Source organism: Argopecten irradians, chromosome 6 (assembly GCF_041381155.1).
Source record: "Argopecten irradians isolate NY chromosome 6, Ai_NY, whole genome shotgun sequence".
Lineage (NCBI taxonomy): Eukaryota > Metazoa > Mollusca > Bivalvia > Pectinida > Pectinidae > Argopecten > Argopecten irradians.
This window is the reverse complement of record NC_091139.1, coordinates 6,301,282-6,323,063: the sequence shown is the minus strand read 5'-3', so window position 1 is coordinate 6,323,063 and position 21,782 is coordinate 6,301,282. Positions and strand designations below refer to the sequence as shown.

Here is a 21,782-nt window from a genome sequence, read left to right as displayed (position 1 = left end):
GGATCATGTAAAAATGAAACCAAAAACACCAACATACAGATAGATGGACAGTCATTGTATAACTGAAAAAACACAAAACAAAAAGTGAGAAATTTCCATAGCATTAAATTTAGATAACTTTCAAAGAAATTTTGGTTTAAATAAAGTCTTTTGAATTTATCATGAAATAACGAATGTGTGTAATTTATCAATCAAATTTGGAGAGCTTTAAAAGGAATATTTGTATACAAGTAAAAGAATTAATGAATGTGTGTATTTTGTAAACCAATTAATGAAAATAAAAGTAATCTAAATACACTGCACATTCCAGGAGTTTTTTGTTATGTACTTTATAATTAAAATGTATGACATGATATAATAACAATGTTATTTTATTCTATCTAACAATAACTATAGCCCATAACCTTACTGAAACATGATTAAAGATTTATTACATGAACACATACATTTGATATTATGATTTAGATGCCCACTAAAAAAAATCCACAATATTCATTGCACAAAAAGCACTCCCCAAATTAATGAAAATCACAAGTCCAACAAAAAATCCAAGCCTACAAAAAATTATAGGAATTTAGACAAAAAATGAAATTAACAAAAAAACATCACAGCTGGATAACAAATTAGGTTTGATCGTACGCAAGCATGCAGTGTGAGAACCAAAGTGTGAGGGTTGCTGTAGGAGTAAAAAAATCATGGATCCCTTGGGGACCAAGGTACTAAAAAAACGGCAGTATATATGTCGTTAGGGCAATAGATACCTTGTGCCCATGGCCTTCCGCAGGCTATACGTGTGGGATTGGTACTTTCTACAAAAACCAGAAGGTAACATTTCATACACAACTTCGTAAGTTTATATTTAAAAAAAAAATATCACACACTTCGATTTTAATAGAAAAAAATATTTAAATAATAGTGACCAAAAATTATTTCATTTAACACTTAATCAAGTTGGTTATAATCATAACTTCCATGCAGAATAATTTGATAATTTGTCACAATAACTGAACAGTTAGGCCCAAAAAACTGTTAGTGGTTGGTCTATTTCATAAAACATGAAGCATTAATTTGTGAACAAATATGTTTTGACCAAAAGAAAGAGTGAAAAAAAAAAAATTCCAATAAAAATATTTTCTCACTCACATACGATCTACATGTATATTCACACAATCTTTCCATTAAAAACATATATAGGAGAGATATATAAGAGTAAATTCTCCAAGATCTACAACAAGTAGACTTTTTAAACAATTGTTCTTTCTATAATAACATAAGGGTCAACATTAGTGACAGTGTCAAAGGAGGAAGGAAGGATAAAGCGGTTGAAAGTTCAAGAGGTCAAAGTGCAAATCTGGACGGCAACTGCTTTATGAGTTCAAGCAATGTATCATACAGCATTCAATAGGAGTCAATGTTCAGGTTTATCGTACTTAACATACACAGAATGAAACACGTATCGGACAGAATCTCGACTTCGGAAATCTTACCTTTTGGCACTAGTGGAGGATCCTGGGGCGTGGCGTGTGTTTCGCTTGGTTGATGATGTGGAGTTGCTATGGTTGTTGCTAACGGTGCTGACCTTAGAGGCTTTAAGAGGAGACATTGCGGTGCCTGAATGAGCACTCTTTGACCCAATGGGGCGGAAAGGCTGTGTTGTTGATCGTTTGTGGCCCTTTACGTCGTCATGCCTACAAGAGAAGGGCAGTGTAACTCCTAGCCGGGGGAACCTAACACAAAGCACTAGCGCAGACACGACACAAACCAAGCAACACACTAAACAAATGCAGAATACCCTGGTGACAAGATATCATCATGGAGATACATATCGTAACCGAGATATATCGAGATATATATCACCATGGTGATAAACATCTCGTCAATCAACATGGTGATATATTTATCGTCATGGAGATATCAATTATCGGGAAAAGGCATCTCTAGAAATGTCAAACTTCAAAATCAAAAATAATTTTGCCTGAATTTAAATTAGCTATTCTCTCGGACATATGGGGTGCACTGAATATCATAATGTTTACATAATAAAGAAAAGTTTCAGATTTTTTTCCCAACAGTATAAAGAGGAGGACCGAAATACTCATAATACAAAGAACTATTGCAAATTTTATGATTTTATGTTGTGTTCCTGTAAGATATACTTACCCTACTGCCCCAGTAGTGGCTGATCGGGCATGTTTAGACCTTAGTAGTTTCAACTGGTTCAATTTGTCTCCTTGTGTTTCAATTAGACTTCCTCTCGTTACAGGTCCAGAATACTGAAATCAACCAAATAATTTTCATAAAAAATGGTTCTTTTTGCAAAATTTAAAATGTATCCTAACTTCATGCATTGCTGCATATTACAAAGTTACCTCCCTTGCGGGTAGATATGGAATGTGACGTCATTATTTTGTGAGCAAAATTCACATCATTTCCATGAAAGTATGATGTTACGCTTACAAATACATTGTCACATGCAATATTATACCTATCCACAAGGGCAGACAACTCTTTAATATTTAAACACAAAATATTGTTTCTTTCAACAAAGACCAATTTTAAAATGAATTGTTAAAAATATTTCTCAATATTGAGAACTTCTGAAAGAAATTTAATATAAAACTACAAATATATTTCATTAAAAATTGCTTTCCAACAAGTGTCATCTGAAACTGGCAATTCAAACATGTCCCCCCCCCACACTTTTTTCGGCATATAATCATTAATCCTTCGTAATGTATAATGACCACTTTAGAATTTCAGTATTACATACGAGATGAGATTCTGCTTCAAATGCATATTTCTCATTATCTAATGCATCCTGTATTCTCATATCATCCACACCGGACAGTAGTTTGGACACGCTGTGATGGCGGTCTCTTTTCCTGTCGTTCTCCTTCATCTTTGCTCGGAACAGATCTCCTTGCATCCACAACCATGCTTGTTTTCTATCAACACAAAAGTATGTTCATAGCATACAGCCTCAAATCTGTCTGAACCAGCCATTTTTCCCGAATTTACTATATTCTGTATCAACTCACTTATCCTGAAGACAAGTGTAGACTCTTCTAAATCAAAGACTAAACAAGCCCATTATGACACTTCAAGGGTAAATGAATGAATTTAATTAATTTAAAATGCATACCACTTAAAGTAGTGATTCAAATATTTACATTTTTTTCCCCTTTTGAACAGCTAACACTGATTATATATCAAATGTACCATATTATTATACTTGTTTGTTTGTTTGATTAATTAACGTCCTATTAACACCTATGGTCATGTAAGGACGGCCTCCCATGTATGCGGTGTGTTGCGTGTATGTTGTGCAAGGTGCGTATTTAGGGAGAGTGTGGTATATTCGTGTTGTGTCTTCTTGTATAGTGGAACCGAAGACACTTTATTGTGTCTTCTTGTATAGTGGAACCGAAGACACCAAGCAACACACCCCACACACAACTTAAATCACAAGTTTTAGTATCAAATTGGTGATAAGTTTACATAAGAGTCTGTAACACTTTCTATTTCTTATTCATTCCATGTCTGTTGTAAATATATATATATATATGTAATTATTATAACTCAAAATGTATATATCTCAAACTAAATTGAGATAAGTTATTTCTCGACATGTACATACTCTTCTAAAAAGTTCTGTTGGGGTCCGATCACAGAGCCAGGCCGTGATATCCTGCACCACGCTATACACTCTGCTGCAGTGAACTTGTAGTGTTTCATCATATAACACGCAATCAGTGTACCCGTACGACCAAGACCCGCTGCAACAAAAAAAGGACATTTTGTAATTTCCTCAATAAATATTACCTCAAATGGGAGATAATCGATAATATAACTGCCTAACAAGTAAGCCTTGGTATGACTTACCTCCCTTTCATTAATCAGAAACTAAACACTACTGTAACAAGTCAAGTTTTGCTGTTAACCAGATTTCTTTCGTGTACGATAAACTTTCTTGAATTTGGTTGATCCGAATAAATCCACGAAAGTTTACCTCTGTGAATTAATTTCTACTTCAATATGTTGTAAGGTAATTCCATTATTTTTTAAATCTGCAAAAGTACCTTGGTTTATGATATGCACAAATTACAAGATAAATAAGAAAAGCAATGAGGACATTTTTGTTGATTTGTTTACCTTTACAATGCACTGCAATGCCTCCTTCAGCATTTTCACTAAGTTCTAAGAACTGTCGCATTATACTGTCGCTTGGTGTACTACCGTCTATAAAGAATAGATCATAGTGGTCGAAGCCAGCATCTGTGAACCTTCGGGCATCGTATATTTTCTTGTTTAATCTCACTATCGTGGTGACATTGTGTTTTCTGAAGTAGGGGAAGTAGGCTTCTGGTGCATGGAGGGGGTAGCCTGGAGGAAAATACGAGAAAATCCCATCAAATTAATTTAGTATTGATTCAGATATCAGTTTACAACAATACTGAGAAACTCATTGAATTAAATTCAAAGATTACTTTGAATGAGTCAACTGCTTCAATCAATCATTACAGTATAATCTACATTAGTACGCATGGTGTTCATAGCTTTCAAGTATGAATTCATATTTAAATCATAATTTGAATTAAACTTATGCCAAACAACTGGTTTGAAACCAAAGTCTGTATAATAGATATGCAGATATATAAATGACACGAATGTTATGCACACCGGTTAATCATATTATAATAAGAACTTAATTTCTGTTTCCAGTGCAGATAAAACTGAAGAAAATTGAAGTCTAGATCTTGATTCCTAACAAAATTTTAAAAGATAAAACTGCCTGCACTCCTTTTACATTTTAGAAATTTAAAACATTGCCACACATGTAATGAATGTTAATACATGTACATCACACCATTAATCCAGATTCCTATATATGATCATGACCAGTCCTCAGGATGAAAACGAAAACTTTATCATAGAACGGTACCTATAATTAATCCACATAGTGTGTTGACAGTCATTTCCAAACTATAGATATGACATTTTGTCTCTTACCATTTCATTCTTATCTTCAGTATATATACATTGTGGATCTAATAAATTTGGTATAAAATCAGCGAATGTACATTGCTATAATACATGTACTATTTAATTGACAATCAGAAACCACTCAAACCAGATTTTTGTTTTTTCCCCATTTCCTTGTCACAGTAAACAAACTTGAAAATTCTTAGAATTTCCTGATAACAAGGAAGTCAGACTTTTACTTACATTAGATATTTATATGTCAATAATTATTACTTAAATGGATATCAATACTTACTAATGCTTCTAATGGGACGGTAATAGTTCTAAGGTAATGAAATACAGGGTCTGTTACTACTGTAACTAGCTATCCTAAATCATGCTGTATAAACTAAAGATACGGAGGATGACAAAGTTTGCAGTGATCATGATTTGGCAGAAACCATATGCAATGTGTGTAAAGGAAATTTGAAGAGACCAGAGAAAAGATTTCTTACTAAAATACTATTAAATAAAGCCGAAAGATGTGGACAAAAATATTGCGTAAATTTGCAATCAAATTCTAGGAAAAGATGGGTTTGCTAGCGCTCTTTTAATTCATGCATATGTCAATATCTAAAAATATTGATTGATGTTCAGGGAAATATTTCAAAATTTCCCTCATTTTAACATACTACATATAAAGAAAAGAATCATTGGCTATTGAAGTATGATTGAAATGATAAAAACTTTGATGAATTATATGCAATGAAATGATGAAAATTTTCCATTTTTCTTCTTCTTTTTTGTTGTTGTTGGATTCCACAAATGAAGAGAAACTGCAGACTATAGAATTAGATGACGAAATGGATGGTATTTTTAAAGGCACAGCAACAGAAGCTGTTAGCAGACGGATATAAGTCACAGCTATGTGACACACAGGGCTAATTCCGGACATCTACAGCTAGAGATGTAGCTCTGAGCTGCTACTCTGATAATGACGTCATACCATTCTCTATCTGGCTCTTGGAGTGGGGACCACTAAAGGCCAACATTTTATGGGGGATAAGCCAATTGAGATCCCCGTTTTCCACTCGCTAAAGAGGAAGAAAAATCAAAACGATTCTCATCAGAATACAACACCTTATAAACAACATGGTGTGGTCAATGTCTTTGTGCACCAATAAGAAAACAAGAAAATCCCTCAACCCCAGATACCAGAAATTTCAACTGCCATCATATGTATATATGTATATTTTCATATGTATTTTTTTAACTGAAATTTCACATAAATTCATCTGTAATTTTAATACAATTTTATGAACATATATACTGAATTTAACTTTTTTCCATCAAATGTTTAATTTTTTGGTTCTGGTGCGAGAAAGATGAATTCTTATTTTCTGATAGTTCACTGTTAGTCGACACTGACCAATGCACAATACAAAGAAGTTTTCTGACCACAGTTCATCGTTAATCCTTCATCGCTAATTCAGTCATAATATATATTTGTTATCCTGAACAAGAACCCCGAGAAAGGAACAACGATGTACTGTAGACACAAACTTCTCCGGCACGAAGCCAACATTTGTGATATTAGTACTACTGGTTTGCCAGTGCTCTAGGGGCCTACCATTTTCAATCTTGGTTTTGGTATGAGGGCCACAGAAGGCCAAGAATTTGTTTGGCACAATCCAGTTGAAGTCTCCATTTTCTACTTTCTGGAATAAAGAATTAGCATCACTCTTATAAGATTCTGTGCCTTATAAATAAAGCAGAATTATTTTCTGAATATTTTCTGAATTATTAAGAATTTTTCAAATATTGTACAGCTAAAGGAATCTTAAGAGAAACAAATAATGTATGACTGAGAAGTAACAAGAACAACAGGATGTAAATGGCAAATTACTCATCATATCTTACAGGTACTTAAGTACACATGGACTAATACACAAATCGTTATATCATACTATGTTACTATTTTTACTTTTTTGTGGAAACATGATAGTCTTGTATCATTTTAATCTTTTTACGATGAAAGGAAGCTGGAGTTTGCGAAGAAAAACCACCAACCCATATCCAGAACCCTTAACAACCCCCAATATGCAATATGTGATATGAGCATTTTGATAAAGATGTAGAGGACTAGTGGTAAACAAAAAACATCTTAAAGACTTGGCCACCACAGCCACCAGATTCAGTTAAGAATGGACCAAAGAAAAAAAAAATTGAATAAAGATACATATCTAAATTGACACTTCTTGGGAAAGCCAGGGCCCTTATAGCTAAAACCTTAAAGTTGATGCATTATCATAAAGAAGCTACATACTGCACATTTATAAGTTAAATCACTCAGGATTATATAAAAGGGGTCAATAGAGGACATTATTTGAAAAGTTTTTTAAAGAATTTCTACAGGTAAGTGTATCTAGTTTTAATTTACTGATGAAACTAGCTCTGTATAGCTAATGTCATACGTACCTCGTAATGTTCATATTCATCCACATCAAATGTGTCAAAGTTAAAGAAACCGTTAGCTAATGCCTGAAATACAAGGGTTCAAACCCATCTTAAATATAACACAGAAAAAAACTCACTCTATTCATATTTTTCTGTATCAATGTCCACTTGTACAATAATTTATACAAATGCACATATTTTAGCCTTTTTGTGCTTTAATATGACTGTAAATTGCATTTTTCATACCTATGATGTCAATGTAAATGAATAGCAACTACTGCAAATGCTTGATTCATCTTTCTGCTAAAAAGCAAATTGTATGTACTGCACTAATATTTGCTAGACCAAAAAAGGTATCTGTACAGCATAATGAATCAATATACAGCACAAAGTAAATGGAAATAAAATAGTAAAATAGCTGTATTCTTTAAACGAAATTCAGAGAAGAGTAACATTTGGCACACTGTCAAGAATAGGGCAATGACATTTCTGATCATTTGAAGAGATTCTTCTTTTTTTTTGTATTCGTCTGTACACCAATGAGTGTTATCACATAGCCAGACGGTTTATCAGTTCTGTGACTTGCATATCAATATTGGTTTTAGATACCTACCTTACTTATACCGTGTAAACAATCAAGTAACGTTAGGTTGTATGTACAGGCTCCAAAGGAGGCGTCCCTACAACATAAGACAAACTAATAAATCACATGTATGGAGCAAGCTGCTTTGTGGACTTGTCGAAAGAAAATCTTAAATTAGTCTTTAGTCACCTCTAAAAATAGCAAGTGGCAAAAGATTATTTGCTCAAGTACAAATACAGTTCCACAACTACTTTAGGAGAAATATTTAGTCTTTTTGTCACTTTTTAAAATAATGATATCAGTCAAAGTTTCTTAGAAATCGATGCTAGTTTCTTAACTAATTCATTACTGAAAACACTATTAGACTCTTTTAATCAATGATAAGACCAACTTGAAATTAACTTCCATTATTGAATTTTAGGGGTGAATAGTAATGAGATATATTAAAGTAAAGATGTAACATTATCTGCTAAAAACAACCACAAAATGTCATAAATAATCTTTAAATCTTGAATTAATTCTGTACAAAAATCATCAACATGTGTCAATATATATATGTACTCGATTTGTTCTTATCGTATACATGTATTTTGTATTACAAACAAGTTATACTACAGCAATAATCAGTATATCTATTTCAGTATTTTCAACAAGAGGCCCAGAGGGCCTGTATCGCTCACCTGGTTTGTAATGTCAAGTCATGTTCTGAATACAGGTTCACTGTTTCTTTTCTGAAGGAATTTTAATATTTACCTCTTATTTTCCCTATTGGGCCCCGCCCTTCCTGCCCCAAGTTCTGTTCCCATTCCCCCACGGCTGTTTGTGGACAAATTTGGTTACAATCCATGTAGAACTCTAGGACAAGTAGTGATTTATGGGATTAACCTCTATTTCCCCTATTGGACCCCGCCCCTCCTGCCCCGGGGGGGGGGGGGGGGGGGGGGGGGGGGGGGGGGGGGGGGGGGGGGGGTCAGAGCCAAAATTTATACAAGTTCTGTTCCCCTTCCCCCAAGGATGTTTGTGGCCAAATTTGGTTACAATCCATGCAGAACTCTAGGACAAGTAGCGATTTATAGGATTTACCTCTATTACCCCTATTGGGCCCCGCCCCTCCTGCCCCTGGGGGGTCAGAGCCAAAATTTATACAAGTTCTGTTCCCCTTCACCCAAGGATGTTTGTGGCCAAATTTGGTCAAAATCCATGTGGAACTCTATGACTAGAAGCGATTTAAATTAAATGTTGACGGACAGACGGACGGACGACAGACGCCACGCCATGACATAAGTTCACCGGCCCTTCGGGCCAGGTGAGCTAATAATAAAATAACAGATTTTTTTTTACAATTCTCCCTAAATAATACATGTAAATTTTGTATTACACAAAATAAAATCACACAAACATCAAAATAAAAATGTCCTAAACTTGTTCAAACTTTTATAAAATTAAGAAGATAAATAGATAGATAATCTTTATTTTTTTATTTCCTTATTCTCATAACGAGATTAGGATAATTCTTATTGTAATTAAAATCTAACAAATTCATTTTAGATCAGCTGTGATATATTTTTAAAGATAAAGCAGGTGAGGTTATGTCGTGTGTATGTATGGTGTTATAACAGCCGTCTTAACTATGTCACTACCTGAACATGTATCAACCGTTTCTGGCACCATGACAAATAATGTCAGCAATAGAAATTCAAAGCCAACTTTAAAACCTACATTTCAATAACTCCATTGATCTAATCGTGTGTTTTATGATACAGACTATAACATTATAGCAATGTAAGTCACTGAAAGATTATACAAATGTGAAACGGACTATAAGCTGAACTTCACTGGGACCTTTAAATGCTCCAGTATTGTCCACCATACAAATAACATTATTCTTATCGTCATAAATCTCATTGTATTAGCATATATGCTGATTACCGAGAATAATTGTAACTCATTGTAAATACACATGCAGGGAGAACTTCACGAGGTAAAGCTATGAATTATAGATCAAGATCTACATAGTTCCAGTCACTCAGGGATTTTCTAAAACCCCAGCACAAGTTTTCAGAACAGGATATAATAATTCAGACAACCTTAATCCTAAGAATCGTGAAGTGACTTTTTTATTATGCCCAAGTCATATTGTACTTACCTGAAAGGAAGAAATGGTGGGTTAGAGCCAGCTACTAACGGCCTGTAGGCTTCCTCTGGCGTTTTCTTGAGATAAATTATCTGTAATTAAATAGAAAGAAGTTAATTATCTGACATACTTATAATGCACTGTTAATCCACATATCCAATTGTTAATTACAGAAGCTGAACAGCAAACAAAAATACAAGGAGACATCTAATTGTTTTTTTTTATCTTTAGATTTATCATCATCGATTTAACATATTTAACAAGTTAATATATTAAAGTAATTTAAACAAGATTTCTTTTATCAGTACATTAGCACTGGATATTTGCAATCTCTTGTATCTTACGATTTTACTATTTGGGAGGGTAGGTACAATAACTTATAGCAAGGACATAATTCTAATCGCAATGAGAAACAGTACTAGTATATAAAATCACTGTCATAACCAAAATTCATTACAAATCTTGGCAAATGTACCGATAATCTTACTTCACAATCTATATTAACTGTTTAAGATGTAAACGGTGAACTAAGTCAATCTACTATAGCTAATTTATATAACATATGTTCTAAACATGATTAGCTAACACTTTTCTAACTGTCCATTCTATTGTATCTAAGTAGGTCATCATTTGATTAAACCACATCCACCTATAGATATATTTCCTTTCCATTCATCACGGTCTGTCCTGAAATGGCCACCCGTGAATAATAAATCATCGCCCACACATCACTAAACTGGCCTGATAATATAATGTGATTTCTATTGAGCCAGTAAATCTGTCCACAGAAACACTTTACACATATATGGAGGCTAATGAAAAATTAACGTCAGCTGACCCAAACCATGTATCAACTCACCGCATATGAGGATATAAGAAACGCTGCATTTGCTCGTTTTCTGGCATCAAAGCTTGTGTAGTGTATAATTCTCTTCTTGGCAAGGGAGAAAGACTGAAAGAAACAGAGAATATATGATAAGTTTTCAGTTAATATTTCATTGCTTCATTACAGCGGGACTGTTAATTAAAGCTATTTATATTACAGTATTTGATCCAGTAATAAGCAATCAGGGCACTAAATTATAAAGTTAATTGAAGAGGCACTTAATTAATGGAACCAAATTTAGACTAATTAACTTTCTACAAAATTTCTTAATTATTACATACAATTGTATATAACTAAGAAATTAACTTTCAAAAAATAAATTCAAGTCCAAACAATATCTTTTAATTAAGAATTATTTAAAGATGCTTCACCACCGACAGAGCATGAATGATACCCATCATTTGAACAATAATTGGTGCTTAATTGTATATATATATGTCTAATTAACACAAAACATAATTTAAAATAATTATTTTGCTTTCAGTGCATGCGCAATCAGTACTACATTAAATATAGGACATACTGCCACAGAATTTTTTCGGGATGCAATGAATTATTTTTGATATTTTGATGTTGAAGCAAAATTTGAAGCTCAAACTTTTCAATGGTGGTAATGATGTGAAGTAAGTAACTTTTTAACTGATGAAAAATACTAAATAGTCTGCTCCTGTTTTTGATAGAGAAATATTACCATTTGTTAGCGGTGGAGCATCTTTAAATTACAATAAATGAACTTTGGGACATAAACAGAGGGAGGTGCTTTAATTTTATCATAGTAAAAGGGGCACCACTTTGGTCAAATATGGTAAACAATTTTCCTACCACTAGCAGTGGGAATTAAAAATCCTTCTTTAGGAATTTTTTTTAGGATATTTTTCTTATAATGACTGAAAAATATTATAAACAATCTATTTGTTATAAAAATCATGTTATGACCTCAACCAGTAATTTTGAGGTAACCTGATTTACCAGTTCGGCACATATAGACATATGGTTACCATCTATAATGAATAATTGATATAAATTATTTATTTAGCTGTACAACTGTATGTGGAAACACTTAGGGTCAATCAGTATTCCTTTGTTAAAGTACATGTAGCCCCATACATTAATTAATGTCGAACAGGTGTCCAGGTCCTTCCAGTATATTCAAAGGTGTGAATTAATTATAGCGGTACATATTCATTATACAGATTATTTTTAGAAGTCAAAATAAAAGCTTAGTTTAATGGCTATATGAAAGTATCCTAATGTGAAAATGATGAAATGGCAAACAAGAGGCCCAGAGGGCCTGTATCGCTCACCTGGTTTGTAATGCCAAGTAATATTCTGGATACAGGTTCATTGTTTATTTTCTGAAGAAATTTGAATATTTACCTCTAATTCCCCTATTGGGCCCCACCATTCCTGCCCCCTGGGGGTCAGAGCCAAAATTTATACAAGCTCTGTTCCCCTTCCCCCAAGGATGTTTGTGGCCAAATTTGGTCACAATCCATGCAGAACTCTAGGACAAGTAGCGATTTATAGGATTTACCTTTATTTCCCCTATTGGGCCCCGCCCCTCCTGCCCCCGGGGGGTCAGAGCCAAAATTTATACAAGTTCTGTTCCCCTTCTCCCAAGGATGTTTGTGGCCAAATTTGGTCACAATCCATGCAGAACTCTAGGACAAGTAGCGATTTATAGGATTTACCTTTATTTCCCCTATTGGGCCCCGCCCCTCCTGCCCCTGGGGGGTCAGAGCCAAAATTTATACAGGTTCTGTTCCCTGCCCCAAAGAATGTTTGTGGCTAAATTTGGTTACAATCCATGCAGAACTCTATGACTAGTAGCAAATTATAGGATTTACCTTTATTTCCCCTATTGGGCCCCGCCCCTCCTGCCCCCGGGGGGTCAGAGCCAAAATTTATACAAGTTCTGTTCCCCTTCTCCCAAGGATGTTTGTGGCCAAATTTGGTCACAATCCATGCAGAACTCTAGGACAAGTAGCGATTTATAGGATTTACCTTTATTTCCCCTATTGGGTCCCGCCCCTCCTGCCCCCGGGGTTCAGAGTCAAAATTTATACAAGTTCTGTTCCCCTTCCCCAAAGAATGTTTGTGGTCAAATTTGGTTACAATCCATGCAGAACTCTATGACTAGTAGTGATTTATAGGATTTACCTTTATTTCCCCTATTGGGCTCCGCCCCTCCTGCCCCCAGGGGCTCAGAGCCAAAATTTATACAAGTTCTGTTCCCCTTCTCCCAAGGATGTTTGTGGCTAAATTTGGTCACAATCCATGCAGAACTCTAGGACAAGTAGCGATTTATAGGATTTACCTTTATTTCCCCTATTGGGCCCCGCCCCTCCTGCCCCCGGGGGGTCAGAGCCAAAATTTATACAAGTTCTGTTCCCCTTCCCCAAAGAATGTTTGTGGCCAAATTTGGTTACAATCCATGCAGAACTCTATGACTAGTAGCGATTTATAGGATTTACCTTTATTTCCCCTATTGGGCCCCGCCCCTCCTGCCCCCGGGGGGTCAGAGCCAAAATTTATACAAGTTCTGTTCCCCTTCTCCCAAGGATGTTTGTGGCCAAATTTGGTTACAATCCATGCAGAACTCTAGGACAAGTAGCGATTTATAGGATTTACCTTTATTTCCCCTATTGGGTCCCGCCCCTCCTGCCCCCGGGGGGTCAGAGCCAAAATTTATACAAGTTCTGTTCCCCTTCCCCCAAGAATGTTTGTGGTCAAATTTGGTTACAATCCATGCAGAACTCTATGACTAGTAGTGATTTATAGGATTTACCTTTATTTCCCCTATTGGGCTCCGCCCCTCCTGCCCCCAGGGGCTCAGAGCCAAAATTTATACAAGTTCTGTTCCCCTTCTCCCAAGGATGTTTGTGGCCAAATTTGGTCACAATCCATGCAGAACTCTATGACTAGTAGCGATTTATAGGATTTACCTTTATTTCCCCTATTGGGCCCCGCCCCTCCTGCCCCTGGGGGGTCAGAGCCAAAATTTATACAGGTTCTGTTCCCCTTCCCCAAAGAATGTTTGTGGCCAAATTTGGTTACAATCCATGCAGAACTCTAGGACTAGTAGCGATTTATAGGATTTACCTTTATTTCCCCTATTGGGCCCCGCCCCTCCTGCCCCCGGGGGGTCAGAGCCAAAATTTATACAAGTTCTGTTCCCCTTCTCCCAAGGATGTTTGTGGCCAAATTTGGTCACAATCCATGCAGAACTCTAGGACAAGTAGCGATTTATAGGATTTACCTTTATTTCCCCTATTGGGCCCCGCCCCTCCTGCCCCCGGGGGGTCAGAGTCAAAATTTATACAGGTTCTGTTCCCCTTCCCCAAAGAATGTTTGTGGTCAAATTTGGTTACAATCCATGCAGAACTCTATGACTAGTAGTGATTTATAGGATTTACCTTTATTTCCCCTATTGGGCTCCGCCCCTCCTGCCCCCAGGGGGTCAGAGCCAAAATTTATACAAGTTCTGTTCCCCTTCTCCTAAGGATGTTTGTGGCTAAATTTGGTCACAATCCATGCAGAACTCTATGACTAGTAGCGATTTATAGGATTTACCTTTATTTCCCCTATTGGGCCCCGCCCCTCCTGCCCCCGGGGGGTCAGAGCCAAATTTTATACAAGTTCTGTTCCCCTTCCCCAAAGAATGTTTGTGGCCAAATTTGGTTACAATCCATGAAGAACTCTATGACTAGTAGCGATTTATAGGACTTACCTTTATTTCCCCTATTGGGCCCCGCCCCTCCTGCCCCCAGGGGGTCAGAGCCAAAATTTATACAAGTTCTGTTCCCCTTCTCCTAAGGATGTTTGTGGCCAAATTTGGTCACAATCCATGAAGAACTCTAGGACAAGTAGCGATTTATAGGATTTACCTTTATTTCCCCTATTGGGCCCCGCCCCTCCTGCCCCCGGGGGCTCAGAGCCAAAATTTATACAAGTTCTGTTCCCCTTCCCCCAAGGATGTTTGTGGCCAAATTTGGTTACAATCCATGCAGAACTCTATGACTAGTAGCGATTCATAGGATTTACCTTTATTTCCCCTATTGGGCCCCGCCCCTCCTGCCCCCAGGGGGTCAGAGCCAAAATTTATACAAGTTCTGTTCCCCTTCTCCTAAGGATGTTTGTGGCCAAATTTGGTCACAATCCATGAAGAACTCTAGGACAAGTAGCGATTTATAGGATTTACCTTTATTTCCCCTATTGGGCCCCGCCCCTCCTGCCCCCGGGGGCTCAGAGCCAAAATTTATACAAGTTCTGTTCCCCTTCCCCCAAGGATGTTTGTGGCCAAATTTGGTTACAATCCATGCAGAACTCTATGACTAGTAGCGATTTATAGGATTTACCTTTATTTCCTATATTGGGCCCCGCCCCTCCTGCCCCCAGGGGGTCAGAGCCAAAATTTATACAAGTTCTGTTCCCCTTCTCCTAAGGATGTTTGTGGCCAAATTTGGTCACAATCCATGCAGAACTCTAGGACAAGTAGCGATTTATAGGATTTACCTTTATTTCCCCTATTGGGCCCCGCCCCTCCTGCCCCCGGGGGCTCAGAGCCAAAATTTATACAAGTTCTGTTCCCCTTCCCCCAAGGATGCTTGTGGCCAAATTTGGTCACAATCCATGCAGAACTCTATGACTAGTAGCGATTTAAAGGAAATGTTGACGGACAGACAGACGGACGGACGGACGGACGGACGACGGACGACGGACGCCGCGCCATGGCATAAGCTCACCGGCCCTTCGGGCCAGGTGAGCTAAAAATGAAATTGCAAAATAACAATGGCAAAAAAAAATCATCAGAACAATATCGGTAACATATAAGGAGTAATTACACATGCTAGATCTACTGAAGAAGGATCAACCAACTCCAAGGTATTCATGCAACAGAATTATGAAAGATTCAAGCAAAATCAAAATACTAAAGAGGTTTTTTTTTACTTTTCAGAAAACTAAGGCATTGTATTGATATAAACCTTCAGATAAGAATAAAATTATCCTTGCTTTGACCATGAACAAAACAAAGAATTGTAAAAGAAATCTTCAGATTTTCATTAACCAAATTCTTTTTTTTTATCTACCAATGTTAACCTCCAAAAAACATGCTTATTATATATGGGGAAACAATACAAATCTATGAAACAAATCAAAATCCATACAAACATATGTAATATATAAACTACAAAGTTGTTATTCTCAGACCATTTACATATTTTTAACAGGATCTATCTATCTTTATGTACAATGTATGTAAATATGCTGGGCACTTCAAACAAAATCGACATCCTTATTCAATACCAAGCGCAGGTAAAAACACATGTACACAAGGCATCTATGTCTACAAGCTAGGTATATACATATCAAACAGTAGGAAGTTACAGGTCTTTAAAGTTGAGTGCCTTCGCAAACATTCCATCATATTGATTTTCCCAATATCAATAAATATATAGCGTGACACACAAGTTTGGACTTTAATGGAAAGGGAATGGCTGATAAGGACGGCACAATGGTCGCTTTCATTGTCCATGAAGTTTAATGGGTGCAAAGTTTACAAATCCTGCCATTATAGTATACAAACGATTCCTGTAAAAACTCCAGCCTACCTTTAAATACTCTTGTTTCAATACCAAACAATATCTCCATTAATTATATGTACACTTTATTGTAATGTAAAGGTGTGTGTTCATGATTAAAATGAACAGATATTTAAATGATCCAATGTCTAATGAGAATAGAGATGTCATTGGGTCATGATACTTTTCTTTCTAGATTCAAATTAAATCATTATAAAATCCAGATTTGAAATTCTGCATCGTCAGCAAAAACCCAGCGCTGTGTAAAGCTATTGTGAAATAGACATTGCATGTGTATGAAGAAACCAAATTATTTTTATTCACAGACAACATATATTGCTTTAAGCTATTATCTACCAATCTTTGTGTATTCAATCATGATACACACTCTACCTGGTGTCCCTGTGTTACTGGTCCAGTGAGGACAGGGGGAGTGGTTTAATGTGTCAAATCACTGACAATGATAGATGCAACATTTACATAACCTTTGACCTTCAGCTTGAATTGGTAATAACTTTGAAAGTTCTTATAAAAACTAAGACAGCTACGAGAAATGAAAAGGCGATCGGTGTAACTTTCATTTATACTCTACTTATTTGATCAAGATGGGAAAAAATCAATATTTAAGTTCATTTTTAATTGTTATCAGTTTAATTTGGTGATAGATGCTCTACTGCTGACAAATGGTATTTTTTCACTATCAAAAACGGGAGCAGACAATTTAGTATATTTCTTCAGTTACAAAAGTTACTTATTTACACCATTACTACCATTGAAAAGTTTGAGCTTCTGATTTTACTTCAAGTTAAAAATATGAAAAATAATTAATTGCATCCCGAAAAAATTCCGTAGCACTATATCCTCTATGGAATGAAGTAATAATTGCGCATGCACCAAAGGCAAAATAAATTATTTTATGTTATTTTTGTGTTAATTAGGCACATTTATACACGATTAAACACCAATTATTGTTCAAATAATAAATATCATTCATGCTCTGTCGGCGGTGGAGCATCTTTAATTGGTTTGAAGCAATATAAATTATATGCATATAAATTTGTGCTATGGTGGAATTATGTAAGGCTACTGTAGCTATTTTTTGATTTGAGGATGTAGACAATTATCGACATCCTGATGTAGGGTCTCAGCCAGGAAAGGCTGGCATACCTTTTAGCCAGCAATTTGTATACAAGTAAACAAAATGTCACAAGGGCACATGCTAACAGTGTAAGTTGTAATCATACATCTGTATTAATGACCATACTCCTAGACCGACCATCCTAGTATATATCTAAGGCTGCAGCTTGTTTACAAACACATCCTTGGCCCACTGCCAGCCCAAGGAGGGAAATAACCTTCACCCAATACATTCATGGGCCATTTCTCTTCCCCTTTTATTTACATGCTTTCTTATAATAACCGGCTCTCAAAGGCTTGATCTCACCTCAAGCATCCATCACAAGTATCAGAGTTGAGACACAGAATGCAATAATCAGTGTCTCATTATCGGTTGTCGATACCGTGAACACGTTTGACAGTAAATGTCAACCTAGAAAGTAATTAGAGCATCTCCTACACCGCAGACAGTAAATGGGTACACAACAGTGGGTCTGTGTGAGAGTGTATCTTCTTCAGTTAATGGCAGTCTGCCAATTACGGAGGTGCCGATTTCTATGTAATCTTGTGTACTGAACACATGCATGTAGTGTGTTGTAACATCCCAAGTGGAAGCAGGTGGTTTATTTTGGAAGGATCTTTGTGGTAGCTAGCATATATCTACATGATCTGTATCTTTTATATCACATATAGATTTTATCATATAGAAATTACAAATTTACTGAATTAATCACACATGCATAGTGTCAAATTTGTCATAAACATCTCTGGAAAAAGGTCAACACAAATTATTCGGAATTGATTAGTTTTGAAGGTGATAATGAACTTATATAATTAACACTAATCTGTGATCATGCAAAAAATAAATAAAAAAAATACGACCAACATCAGGTTAATTAAAGGCTCAAACATTTTACATTTAATGATAAATAATTATGGGAATTGTACATGCAGTATAAATTCACTTTAAAAATGTGAATTCTGTACTTTTCTTTTACCCATGACCGGGAATTGTAAAAATATTTGAAATATCAAGTGTTTTCTTGTAGTTTCTATCAGGTATATGTCAATGCCTTTGTGGATTTCTTTGTTTTACATAGAACAAAAAATGTGCTAATATTTGAAGTAGAATAAAGCAGAATAGTGATTATGGCATTACCAGGATTTAAACACTATGGTATATATATATATGGTCACTTAGTACATGGTGTATAATACGCAACTTCCTCAACTTGGTTTTAAATTTGTGATTGATCATGAGAGGTTATAACATACTTAGTTACTTTGACACCTTGTCCTGTAAAGGGCTAAAACAAACATATCTATTTACAATTCCATACCGGTATGTATCAGTATGCTATGTAATGAAAAAGAAACTAAAACACAATATCATTAGACATATAGAATGTTAATAAGACTTCAGGGGGGAAAACAACCCAAAAAGGGGGAAACAACATTTTTCAAAGACTAGCATGACAAGATTCGGTGGAGAAACGTCATGTTCCATTTTTTCAGTGAATCAAAAGTCCATGCACGGATGCAGTTGAATGACTTACATCGGTGACAAAATTATCAAAGTCATTTCCATTGCTGTCTGTATCAATATCACTGTTGGTCAAACTTATACCACAATGTGCCTGAAAAGGATTTCATATCTCAACAGAAAAGACCCAAGAAAAGGAAATCTGAAAACAAAACCTCAGTGAAATGGTCTATTGGAGTATTTCTGAGATAAAAAATCTAAACAAATGCATGCTTGTAAATCTAAAACTGAAAGAATTTTAAATATGACCCAATTACACCAACTTCCTTAAAGTGCATATATGACAAACTCAACATCTAACTAATAAGTTATACATTAGCTAAAAATTTATCAATAATAAATCCATAACTGAAATAAATAACTGAGTCCTCTATTAATATTTATGTTTGAATTTATGCTAATCATGCACATATTACAAAGCATGACTAATTGAGCTATGCAAAATAGCAAAATCCATAATGTGTAAATCATACAATTTGACTGCTGAGCTCATTTTATAAACTGGCAGTTATGTATAAGGAAATTTATACCAATCCTTAATAATATATAATGTATCATGTATTTTTATTATTTCAGGAAATAAACAGAAATATATTTACCGTCATTATAATGGGAAATGAACTAAACTGACCAACAACATGTCTAGAAAAACGTATTTGTTTGGCCAGTGAACTCTTAATACAGAGTACTATATATTTCTGTGTACGTTTCATGATCAAGTTAAGATTTTTTTCTGTCCCTTGAATAGCTATCACATGTCATGTCAGCATTGAGTTTTCAGGGGACAGGGACAGACATAAGATCAGCCCATGCCCACTGAACAGACAGAATGTGGGTTTCAAGCTTTGAAACTATGAAGCAAAGGACTAGTGATCATGATAGAACATAAGTCATCTTTTTGCCATCATGATCACTACATATAATTCTTAAAGCTCATACCTACCTTTAACTTTTTATTGAGTTTGCAACAATATCTGTAGAGCAATGCCAAATTCAATGGCCCAAAATCTGCATAGAAGCTGAAAGTAAAACATAATAAGCATCATTTACACACTAAAATGATCCAAAAGAAATTCTGACAGGTACTCTAGTGGGTTATATGATCATGATAGTCTTTAAACAGTTATCACTAACAATTATGTCTATAGCCTCAGGTGAGTTCACTTTTCTTATAAAACTGACACTGTCAAGACTTTTAAGGTGTTTTTATCCTCAAGGCAAAAACACTGGAACATCAATTTCAACAGGATTACTAAGGATCATACCTATATTACATAATATTGCATAAAACGGTGAGGTTTAAATCTGTCTAGTATACATGAAGATCAATGAATAGTATAATTGGCACGAGAGCTTGACGTTTTGTCAATAATACATAGTATAAATATATAAAAAATACCTAAAATATACAAGCATTAGGGAGTCTTTATTTGTGCTATATATTATTGACAGAACGTCAAGCTCCTGTGGAATAGCCTCAATTTGAATAGGTGACCAATATTAAATATGACATATTAAAATAATATATATAGCATGATATAGGACTATTTGGGCATGGGTGTTCGAGAAATTAACCGTACGAATAGATTTCTATGTGTAAAAAAATCGGTTAAAATGCTAAAAATATGCTTCCGTGTAAATTAGCAATTCTATGGGATATGGTTTACTTATAAGTTATATACCGACATGGAATAATAAATGTAGGCCTAGTACATATAAAATATTACAAGGAATTTATTATCAAACAACTTACTTTTCATATACAAGTTCATCATCTATACAGAAGTAATGTGTGTGTGCTGTTGATCTTGGTTTTGATCTCAAAGTTGCAAAATACAACCGATCTGAAAGAGAAAGCATTGGACATCTTTAAATCCAACATATCACAGATCAATCTGTCGAGACATGTTTCACAATGCAATGGCAGATCTACATACATCGTTTCGACAAACATCACCAACAAAATATAAGAGTTGCAGCTATAGATAAATCAATCGCTTACCTTTTATGAACTCTGACGCACTTCCAATAATATCATTCTCATCGGCCATATTCTGTATTGAATACATCGAAATGTAGTCACCTGCTTGGGATCTCTAAATATGAGAATTCGTTCTCCGATCACACACGGATGGTAAAAATGTTGGTGCTTATAGCACAATCAAACCGGTCTTGTTAAGCTTAAATATCTCAATAACATTAGTTGTCTTTTCTTTGTTCCATAAACACTTAAAATATGCAATATGTGTAATAAAAACGATAAAATAGTACGCGAAAACTAGTCACCCCCCTTCGTAACTTCGTAGTTGACGGCCATGTTTGAAATGGAACGAAGTTGAGTGCAATAACATCACATGACTGATTTCAGCCAATGAAAATGCAGACAACAATTGTCGTCATGACGATTCGGTTATAAGCCAATGAAATCTTTGTTTATTAGAAATACTAACATGTGCCCAAGTGTCATTTTCATATGTACACAGTACATAAATGCCAGAAATTGATTTCCTGTTAATTAC

General features: G+C 35.4%; 1 protein-coding gene across 18 annotated transcripts in view; it reads right to left on the bottom strand.

The window, feature by feature from the left end:
• The window catches only part of LOC138324807 (dual specificity protein phosphatase CDC14AB-like), a 33,053-nt gene extending 11,440 nt beyond the window's left edge, over positions 1-21,613 (bottom strand). For 6 of the 18 annotated variants that reach the window (XM_069269966.1, XM_069269970.1, XM_069269968.1 and 3 more), the window contains exons 1-15: positions 21,266-21,612; positions 21,017-21,107; positions 20,207-20,282; positions 19,277-19,357; positions 10,996-11,088; positions 10,149-10,228; positions 8,033-8,099; positions 7,441-7,503; positions 6,593-6,680; positions 4,153-4,383; positions 3,638-3,776; positions 2,771-2,945; positions 2,161-2,273; positions 1,488-1,688; positions 762-809 (exon numbers count right to left, since the gene is read on the bottom strand). In XM_069269966.1, coding sequence (XP_069126067.1) covers positions 762-809; positions 1,488-1,688; positions 2,161-2,273; positions 2,771-2,945; positions 3,638-3,776; positions 4,153-4,383; positions 6,593-6,680; positions 7,441-7,503; positions 8,033-8,099; positions 10,149-10,228; positions 10,996-11,088; positions 19,277-19,357; positions 20,207-20,282; positions 21,017-21,107; positions 21,266-21,332 — 1,613 coding nt within the window. In that variant the 5' untranslated portion in view covers positions 21,333-21,612. Of the gene's footprint in view, positions 1-37; positions 63-761; positions 810-1,487; positions 1,689-2,160; positions 2,274-2,770; positions 2,946-3,637; positions 3,777-4,152; positions 4,384-5,968; positions 6,057-6,592; positions 6,681-7,440; positions 7,504-8,032; positions 8,100-10,148; positions 10,229-10,995; positions 11,089-19,276; positions 19,358-20,206; positions 20,283-21,016; positions 21,108-21,265 lie in introns of all 18 variants that reach the window. The other 12 variants (XR_011208678.1, XR_011208679.1, XM_069269976.1 and 9 more) reach the window with 6 other exon arrangements.
• Between the last annotated feature and the right edge of the window lie 169 nt (positions 21,614-21,782).